Source organism: Phalaenopsis equestris, unplaced genomic scaffold (genome assembly GCF_001263595.1).
Source record: "Phalaenopsis equestris unplaced genomic scaffold, ASM126359v1 Scaffold000160, whole genome shotgun sequence".
In the NCBI taxonomy this organism is placed as follows: domain Eukaryota; kingdom Viridiplantae; phylum Streptophyta; class Magnoliopsida; order Asparagales; family Orchidaceae; genus Phalaenopsis; species Phalaenopsis equestris.
The window spans coordinates 214501-225196 of record NW_018164602.1 but is presented as its reverse complement, the minus strand read 5'-3'; the positions used below and the strand labels follow the sequence as shown (position 1 = coordinate 225196).

The 10696-nt window shown below is 34.0% G+C and overlaps 1 protein-coding gene across 1 annotated transcript in view; it reads left to right on the top strand.

Moving 5' to 3' along the window:
• Positions 1–9735, top strand: part of LOC110021990 (uncharacterized protein At4g28440-like) — a 12972-nt gene extending 3237 nt beyond the window's left edge. Inside the window, exons 2-3 of the mRNA XM_020720741.1 lie at positions 7–206; positions 9410–9735. Coding sequence (XP_020576400.1) covers positions 7–206; positions 9410–9600 — 391 coding nt within the window. The 3' untranslated portion in view covers positions 9601–9735. The remainder of the gene's footprint in view (positions 1–6; positions 207–9409) is intronic.
• Positions 9736–10696: the final 961 nt, after the last annotated feature.

Sequence of the window (10696 nt, the reverse complement as noted above, 5' to 3'; positions counted from 1 at the left end):
GGCAAGGAGGAAGCCGGTGTTCGTGAAAGTGGATCAATTGAAGCCGGGGACGAAAGGGCACACGCTTGCAGTGAAGGTTCTCGAGTCGAAGACAGTGCTGCAGAAGGGCAAGGCGGCATCTGCACATCTACGACAGTCGAAGATTGCCGAATGCATCGTTGGAGATGAGACGGGGACCATCATTTTCACTGCCCGCAACGATCAGGGTTTGTTTTACTTCCACCCCTTTATCTTACGACGTCTCTTCATATCTGCTTCTCTTTGATTTGCTGGTGTCGTGTTTTAGGTTAATCAATGTTTTTCTTGGGATCGATTAAAGTAGGTTGGGATTTTGTTAGTTTGTTCCATCTCTGGCGAAGAAAAGATTGACAGATTAGAGTGGCATTTACTTCTTTTTCGCTCTTACGGGATTGTGCATTCAATTATTTTTCAAGTGGGTTACGTTGAGTTGTCTGATTGGAAGACGCCAAAGCTTTCCAATCGGCTTATTTTCCCGTGCCCGAAGCTTCCAAGAAACCCTGATTAGGGACACGTATAGCAGCTTACAAATAAAATAAACATGTTGTTTTGTTTGATATTTAGTGCATTATGCTCCAGTTGTCAGCTCACCTCAATGTTATAAGTGGTCATAGAAAATACAACTGGCACACTTACGTAGAATTAACATTTGGGTGTTTCATGAGAAGGATGTCGTTATGCCAATGGGAAGAGAATACAAAAGATACACCATTCCTTTTGCCTGCCAGAATTTGGTTACAAAAAATAATCCAAACTCATATTGAAACATAGTTTTTTTTTTTTTCCCTCAATTGCTTTGAACTTATCTGTAAAAAGAGCTGCTTGGATATAAGTGTATTCATATGAACATTAATAGCTACACATCTAAGAAAAATTTGGATAACGTTCTTTCTAAAATATGTTTGATACTTTTACCTAGCAAGCAATCAAACTTTTTACCAACATGTTCAAGTAAAACGACTCTAAACAATGGCTTGGAACCTCTACAAATGGTTCTTATTCAGTTGCACTTTGATTTTTTTTTTTTTAATTTAAATTGTTTACACTGCCCTCTTGAACTACAAGTGTTGGCTGCTTCCAACAAGTAAGCAAAAACTGGGCAAAGATAGAAAATGCAACTGAAGCACAAATGGAAAAGGAATAGTGACAATCTTTAACTGAAAATGGAGAGAAAGGATTGTAGAGGGAGACTGATAATTTGGATTTGTGAGGGATGGAGCATGGTCTTGGAGGTGTTTTAGTGGGTGAAGAATGGGGATTGAACTCTATGTGTGGGGTTCTGTAAGAATATTTCTCAGAGATGAGGGTCGATGACCTTGGTTTGAGTGTTTTTGCTTACAAGAGTGGCAATGCATCATGAAAGGGGTTCAAGAAACAATGAGTATAACCTCTCTAGGGGTTCAAGTGGTGAGACTGCATGATGGAAAACCTTGTTATATTAAAATGCTTAAACTTTTGGCGTCAATTTCTTTCTCAGTGAAGGATGGTGATTCAATATAGAAGAGGTTCAAGTGGCATTGGTTGTTTCTTCTTCAAAGGTTTGCAACATCATTAAGTTTTCTAAGGAACATGACAACACATATTTTGAAAGTAGTGGATTTAAAATTTGGGCTTTCAAAAATTTCCCTTAAATTTTGAAAAAATAAGGTGTATACTCATATTTTTTTTTGTTTTAATTCATGAATTTATATGGGTTATTGTAAACGATTTGAAATTTCCAACAACATTTTTAAATAAATCAATAAACATTATTTGCTAAATAAGGCCATTTATTATAATCGCTTCAATTTTTTTTTAAAGCAGAAAAAAGTTCCAAGAAATAGGCTTGTTTTTGGTTTTCAAATCAAATAGTGTTGCTATCTTGAAATATGGTAAATACCCATTGAGTTGTTCTAACTCATTTTTAAAACCTTGTTTTATGAAATTAACTTTAAAATGACATCAACATTGTCACTTCCATTGAGCCATAATGGATATCATAAAACTTTTATATTATTATTTAATAGTGATGGATAATACTGTAATATGATATTGTATTTTATAAAAATTGGAACCTTAGAATTCTTATTTTCAATCTAGAATATTATAGATCAATTCTAATGTTAATCCATAATAATTTTTATAGCTATATAAACTAAATAAATTAGAAACAATATCTAAAATTATTAATGCCATTAAAGGTGTAATAATCATCATACATAGTATAAAATGTCATGGTAAGTTGAAATACTCAATTTATGGTTATAAAGGTTTTATTGCATTGTTTTTTATCTGATTTATATTTCCCTTTTAAGATTGAACTTTGATAGTTTTTGGCCTCCGATTCCATACTTGTATTTGCGTAATAATATTGAATGCAATTTAATATGTCATTCGTTATTGTTAATTTCAAATTTCTGTAGTTTTATTATTGCATTCTGCAGGTCACACCTATGGAAAAAAGGCGTGTTTAACATCCTAGCTTTGAAAAGTTGCTCACAATCACGAGAATTGAAAGCTCATGAAGCACATTATCTTTTTATACTTAGAAAACTGATAAAGTGAAAAACCATGGGGCATACCCTAGACAAAAAAATACACTAGGTTGAGAAACATTTGGTCACTCTTCCTTGAAATTGGAGCAAATGTTAGTATGAAGAAAAGATCTAGATTATATAGAAAGTCACATGGTGTAGTGAAGTGGGATATCTGAAGTCATTGTTATGGATGGAGGAAGGTGGCTAGAAATATTCTTTATCTTGGAAGAAGAGGGGGTACAGACAACATTCTGAATTGGTGAGTCCTTTGTAGTAGTTAATCGGAGATGGTGGATTGAACAACTTAGAAAACCGATAAAGTAAAAAAATCATGGGGCATACCCTAGACAAAAAAAAAAGAAAAAAAAAGGGAAAACACTAGGTTGACAAACATTTGGTCACTCATCCTTGAAATTGGAGCAAATGCCAGCATGAAGAAAAGATCTAGATTGCATAGAAAGTCACATGGTGTAATGAAGTGGGATATCTGAAGTCATTTTTATGGGTGGGGGAGGGTGGCTAGAAATAATCTTTATCTTGGAAGAAGAGGGGGTACACACAACATTCTGAATCGGTGAGTCCTTAGTGGTAATTAAGTGGAGGTGGTGGATTGAACAATTGAAATCGATACAATACTAAAAGTGTTGGGAGACAGTAGAGCTAATCGAATGAAAATTTAGGTGGCAGCATTGTTGGGAGAATTTCGAAACGGCAGGTGGATAAAATTTGAAAACATTGAGGCAACAAAATGGAGCATTAGGGCTGTAGAATCTTGCATCACCAAAATAGGAGGATCAAGGAAAACTAGCATAATTTGGGAACATATCTTGGAGCTTTAGGACTACCAATTGGAGCTTTCAAGGGTAATTAAATAAGTTCTAATTTTTTATTTAGTAATCAAATAAGATCTAATTTATTATTTTTTTGTATTCGATATGTTATTACAATATTTCTTATATGCATATAATTCTAGTATAAAAAAATTAAAATATGTTTACAATTATCTTTAAGAGGTAGCTAGAGACTTAGAATTATCTTTAATTTAAGAATTTAGGATATGAAAAATGAAAATAATTTGGTCTACTCATAGATTTTGATGGGTATTTTATCTCTTCTATGGTTATATTTCGCAACATTCTCTTTTCCTTTCAATAACAATCAAGTTTGATCACATTCTTTTTTTTATAACAAATTGATTTGGGTTGGCCTTGTCCAACCTGTTTGGTCTAGGTTTTGATTTGTTCTAGCGATCAATGTTGACCGTGTGGTGGCGATCTCCCTTGGCGAAGTGTCCAACTATTGAACATATATAACATGCTGATGCTCTTGATGTGAGGAATCTAACAAAGTTGATGTATTGAAATTCTTATGATCAGATTGATGGGAAAATTTTGAGATGATTTGTGAATGAAATTTAGGGACAATAGAGAAATGGTGATTTTAAGCCTCCATTTTTGCATCAAAATGTTCATAACCTTGAGAAAAATGCAAAGTTATAGAAGGCTCTTAAATTGGATGTTTAGAGATGTTGTACAAATTTGTAAAGCTTAAATTTAGTTGAATGAGCAGTGCGATATGAAAATGACATTAAGAAAATTGGACACAGAGGCAACATTGCTCGTGATGAGCACAGTTCTACTTGTTATTTTGAAGCACTCCATCTTCCTGCACCTTTTCTTGCATGTAACATCATCAACCTAATTGTGGTTATATAAAATTTACCAAATTAAAGACAACATAACATATAATTCATAGACTGTTGTGATGTTCTGAGGTAGGGATCCTTCACAGTTGGTATAATTTATTTTCTTGTTTCTGGGAAATTTGGCATCTACATTCATGCCATTGCCGTCAATGCTACCAACACAATCTTGTTCATCATCAAAACATTCAAAAGGTTTATTGTATTATAGAAACATGATGATAGCGATACATATTATTATGGGACATTGAAATAAAGCATTTATTTTTCATCACATCATATTCCAATTGGTATATTTTTAAATCAGAAATAATCAGCTTTACCAAGTCAAGTGATCGCTACAACGGTGTTTCTAAGTGTTTGTTGAAGTTGTAACTAATAGTCTTAGTAGACTCTTGGATAGAGCTATAAAAAAAGCTCGTTGTTCGCTAATATCTTGTGTTTGGTTCATTAAGTAGTTCGTGTTTCGTTAAGAAAATGAGTTGAACACAAACCAATTTTTCAAGCTCGATATATAAACAAACTGAACGAACAACTATTTTTTCGATTGTGTTCAGCTCATTTTAGCTAGAAATAAAGCAATCATATATATTATTTATAGAGTAATTTATTATAAATATTATTTATATAATAATATATATTATATATATTTATAGCTAAGTTTAAATCATAACAACTCATGCGGTCCCGTAGTTCTACACCTTTTATTGCACATAATTGTTGTAGGTTCAAATCTAGCACATTACACCTATTTTTTTTAATTAATTTAAACGAGTCAATTTCGAACCAAACACGAGCTGAACATGCACAAGAATATGTAAATTCAGTCGAACACGAATATGCTGTTCACGATCAATTTCGAATACAAGCCAATTTCAAACACGAGACAATTTCGAACGAGTAGAACACGAGCCAAGCCTGAGCTCGCTCATGCTTAGCTTGTTTACAGCCCTACTCTTGCAAGTGTTATTGTGGTGATCTTTGTATATTCGCCATGCCATGAAAAATATAAAATGATGGCAAAAGCCTCTATTTCTTCCATGCAGTCCACAATATCACTCCAAATGATCCAATAGATCAATACAAATTTTTTGGGATATCTTAAGCATGTTATAGACCTTGTTGAGTAGCAGCTGACTGACCCACTTTCCCTGACTAGTCTATGGAACTATGCATGGTGCTTTCACCATGTGTTCTTCAAAATGAGTGCAAAGCAACCCAATGAAGCCTAAGTGACAAAATATTACTCATGAGCACTCTCAAGTTTATGCAGCACAAAAACTGGGTTCAAACAATGAGCTGTTCGAAAAAAAAAAATGGAACAAGGATGATACAAAGGTAGCTAATACGTGTAAATAATTAGGCCATCTGGTGGCAGTGTTGATATACCCAAGGATCCTTCAATCTTGCATATATGGTGCTTTTAATCCTGTTTGTCAAATTCAATGCCTTTTCTGGACAACTACTCAAATTTCTAAATTGCATTTGAAATTTACTGTTACTGCTTTCAATTTGTAGAGGCTGACTTGAGAGTTCTTCTCAAACAACATGGAAAGCACAAACTCAAATCCAAGTCTTTTTAGTTAACAGAAAAACTCGGGGCTGCAATATTTATTAGTGATAAAAACATGAATCATTGTAAGATTTTAAGGTTCAACATTTCCGATTCAATCAAACAATGGCGCTACATCTTTCTTTAAAATTGAAAGATCAGCTCAACTTCAAAGCATCCTGAAATTCAGATATAATATGATTCAATATAAACATGTGACATTTCTGAGTCAATAAAACAACAGCGCTACACTTTCTTTAAAATTGAAAGATTTGCTTAATTTCAAAGCATCCTGAAATTCAGCTATAATATGATTCGAAAATATGTGATTCTGTCAAACGGTAAAATAGTGGTTGACATCAACAATGTACCTAAAACATTATAACTATCCCTAAATAAAAACTGCTCTGGATTCATAACAACCCTAAAGTAGCCAAGGCTCAAATAAATGGTGCGGGTACTGCACTCTTTTTGGTATGGAAATCCTCTTGCACTAGTGTCTTCCAGAAGTGTTAGAGAATATATATATATATATAAATTTAGATCATTATGGGTCTGGGATGCTTCAAAGTTCAATTACAACAACCATGATCGTTGGTGGGTCTTGCTTGTTTGAGTTTGAGACAACTTATACTCACGCTGTTGTGAATTAACTGAACTTTTAATTTATTGCTCACTACAGAAACTTCTGTTCTCATGCTTCTTCTTTCTAACTGGACAAGTCAAGATAGTCCTCTCAGATTGTCTATTCTTTTGCTCACTTCGAGGTTGCTGATCCACATATTGAGAATTATCAGAATCCTCATTGCTTTTGGCTCAGTCATTTGTACTTGTCCTTGGTAACCATACTTCACTGGTTGCCAATACATCCGTAAACATTTGATCTATTTCTCCTCAACTTCCCTGATCGTTTTCATCATGCCTAGATTTTTATACAGTTAGTGTGTTGGAAGATCCAAATAATACTCAATATAATATGTAAGACCATCCATTAAAATTACAAAAAGGAGAAAAAACAATATCTTCCCTTCAAATTCCTTTACAACAATCCCCAGATGCAGAGCTCCTTCTTTAAATCCATCCTAAACTTTTCAAAACCCGCACACGAGTTCCTTTTTCAAGCTCTTAGCTTTTCAATTGGACCCATTCGTTCATCAATTGGGTTTTAGCCGATGGCCTATTTGGTTTATCCTCAGGCGCGTAATCAACCTCTGAAATTTTCTGTGTTAAAATATGTTTTTTTTTTTTTTGCAAAACTCAATCCATCCAGGCAAACGACCTAAAATAAAAAAAAAAATCCTCACATCCCTTTAACATGTCTTAGAGATGCCAATATAACGTTTGGCGTTCCTGTTTGTAAGCTAATGAAAATACGTGCACACCACTTTATATTATAATAATAAAACCTTCTTCGAAGTATAATCTACAACAATGATATTCTATTTCTCAGTACTCGTGTTTGGGTAAGTAATTTTAGTTACCCGCTAAAAAAAACTCATTCTTTGCTACCGTTACCCTAGGCAAAGCTTGAATCAACAATAAACTCTCTCTCTCTCTCTCTCTTCTGCTGCTTTTGACCATCTGAAAGAAACTTCATTTTACCGATACATATTTTATTTGCTTTTTTTATTTTGCTGTCTTTGTTCAAATGAACTCAAAAACATGAGTAATTGGTCTAACCAATCAAAACTACATTGTTTAGATAAATGCTCGACCCCAAAATTATTCAACCTTGTTTGATGACAAGGTAATATTTAATTGAATAAAATCTTACTTGGTGTACTCTTATCGAGACGCACTTAATTGTTGGCTGTCAAAAGACTTGTTTTATGGTCCCAGGTAGTGTGGATTGCACTGAGATTCATGTTTGTTGTCTCTATTGTCGTAAACTTGCTATCAATTACTTGTGTAAAATTAAAAAGCTCCAAAACCTCTTGGAATTATTGTGGGCCTTGCACCTCTATGACCTGCCTTTATTTGTACCTTGTGAGTTGGGGAGAAAACTTCATGGTTGTCCTTCAGAACAATGGAGTTCATTTTTGTTGCATCCCAATGGGAAATTGTTTCTCCTCAGATATTTCCTTTCTCCCTTCAATGAAACCTCCATCCAAGTTGATTTTCTTTCTTATTCTGTCTAAAAGTGTCTGTGGGAGAGATGCACTTGAAATCAAAATTTTTTAATTTGAAAACAATTGGTGATTGCCGACCCAAACTCATGTTTTTTGGCTCTTGGAACTTTTAACTGATTTCCATGATGAGAATCTTGACGTTGCATTTTAAAGATAATAATAATAATAAATCTTGACGTTGCAATAGATCTTTTTATTTCCTGAGTTGATGGTTTGACATTGATGGCTTTTGCTTTCGGCAGAGTTGTGTCTTCCTCCAAGCTATTTGGGCCAAGTGATTTGGGGTGTTGTGGTGGGAGGTCCAAGGGTGTTTCTTAATTTTGCATTTTGCATGAATTTTAAAGTTTATTTTGGATGAGCATCAACTCTTTTATGGTTATTCCAAATAACACATAACAAAGTCTGCAGGTATCCTTTCATGTTTGTAGTTTTGTTTTATGCTGCGACGGAGCTGTCTTAATTGTAGAACGTATTTCCATTTTTTTTCATTTTTGGATGAGTTTGTGCCAATTATGAGTCATTTTGTTATTTTAAATAGATCTTAAAATAAATTTCAAGAAAATTCAAATGTAGTTTTTCTTTCAAGTTTGAAGTTAAAAATTGAGAGCCCGTGGAAGAGCAGCTGTGTTTGGCTGGTTGGGTACATGAATCTGCCTACGCACATGCATGTTTGGACCCATTTTTTGGGCTATATTGACCTTTTCTATATTTCAATACCATATGGCTGTTTTGTGGGGTTTTAAACTTAATTCTAGCTTTTTTAAGCCCCAACTGAGCTTCAGGAGACAATTTCAAGTTATTTTAGAGAATTAAAGTCTATTTTTTAACAATATTTGTCTTGAAAAACTTGCTTGATTCATTAAACCAAAAGGCAACCATGTATTTGGGTTATAAACTTTCAGAATCAGCTCCAAAGAACATTTGAACGCAGTTTTCATTAAGTTTATACTCAACACAATGCAATTAGGCAAGATGTTTTAAATAGTACAAAGAATGTATTAATCCTAGTCTAAATAGGCCTACGAGGCTGTAGAATATAATTAGGAATTTTTTAGACCATTTGAGGGGTCAAATTGTTCTTAAATTTTGCATGTTTACAGTTGTACATTTATGTCACTTAAATCTTTCTTATCACATAAAAAGTGCCTCTAATTTAACCTTTAACAGGGGAAATACACCTTTTTATGCCTAGTTAAGGTGGTGGAATATATGTAGAAGTTAAAAGTTCTGGTGTTGGATATGTAAGTACTAGGAATTAAGTGGTAAGTATGTAAAATTGTGGTAAAAGTTCTGGAAACCATCCACGAATTTATCAAATAAACTGCTGTAAGTTGTATCTGGGCCATTTTTCAGTTAAGGGAGTTGGTATGTAGCCAAAAATGTTGATATTTTTGCACGCTCAAGTTGCTGACTTTGTTATATTGTAGATTGTTTTCCAAATTTTAAATGTTTTTATGTTGTTGGCTTACGTTGATTATAATGTTTTCGGCAGTTGATATGATGAAGGCTGGCGCCACAGTGATTCTCCGCAACGCGAAGATTGATATGTTCAAGGGGTCCATGAGGCTGGCTGTGGACAAGTGGGGGCGTGTCGAGGTCACCGAACCCGCGAGCTTCACCGTCAAGGAAGATAACAATCTGTCTTTAGTGGAGTATGAGTTGGTTAATGTGGCCGAAGAGTGAAAATAATTCTTAATCCGCTCCCACCACCACCCCACTGTTATACAAAATATATTTGGATGGACAGAAAGGCTTTTATGTATCCCCTCCCTGATCATTTAACAAGGCAATTTGTGTTATGTGGGCAAGCTTTTCTTATGTTGATTGTCTTCCTTGAAAAAACGTTTTATTTTATTGGTTTTACACTTTGTATGCATTTTGCTCATTGAATTTCTTTTGTCAAAATGGATTATCTTTTTTCCTTTCCGTTGGTTGTGGTCTGTTCATTTGCAGCCTTTATTATGATAATTTTAGTGTTGAATATTTAATTTTATAAAGTACATGATTTGTGTATGTAAATCTTAGAATGCTAATACAATTCATAAATGTAATTTTAATGATAATATTGATGTATATTGATGCCCCTAAAAGGTAAACCTGGTTAGTCAATGCTATACAGATTTGATGATCTTGATTTATTGATGTACATAGGTGGCTTTTCATTCGCTTCAATTTTAAACTGAGCTGGGCCAGACAATGATTTAAACCCACCTTAAATTTTGATTCATTTTAAAGATCAAGTCTAATTAGCTACAAATGCAGTTGTTTTAAAGACCCGATTTTACTTTTTCATCTGAATTGTGTACTTTATAAATTGATTAAGTTAGTCGAGCCGAATTTATCGAGTTGAGCCGCTCTAGCAAGAAATGATTTAAATGATGAGTCTTCACTTATAAAATGCAAAAAACACCTCAATATGAACCCCAACCCGATGGGGGGTAGAATTGTAATAGTCTCGTTGAAGTTAATCCCTTATAAGTAGTGGAGCATTTATTGAAGAGAGGGTTTCGTAGTTTTTACTGTTCATTTGAGAAATTATAGCTCCACTGCATAAATCATCCCTTTTATCTTTTCACTCTCATCGCACGTTCTATTCATTGAGTGTGATTCGCAGACATTTTTGAATGAAAAATCTTAAGAGGTGAATTGAGAATGAATCATGTACCAAACAAGAAAAGCAACAAACTAACAAGAAGAATCTGTTGATAGGGAGACCAACGACAACATGGAGTGCATTCGAGAGTTTTTTACCCAAAAAAGTCCAAGATCTAAAGGAATG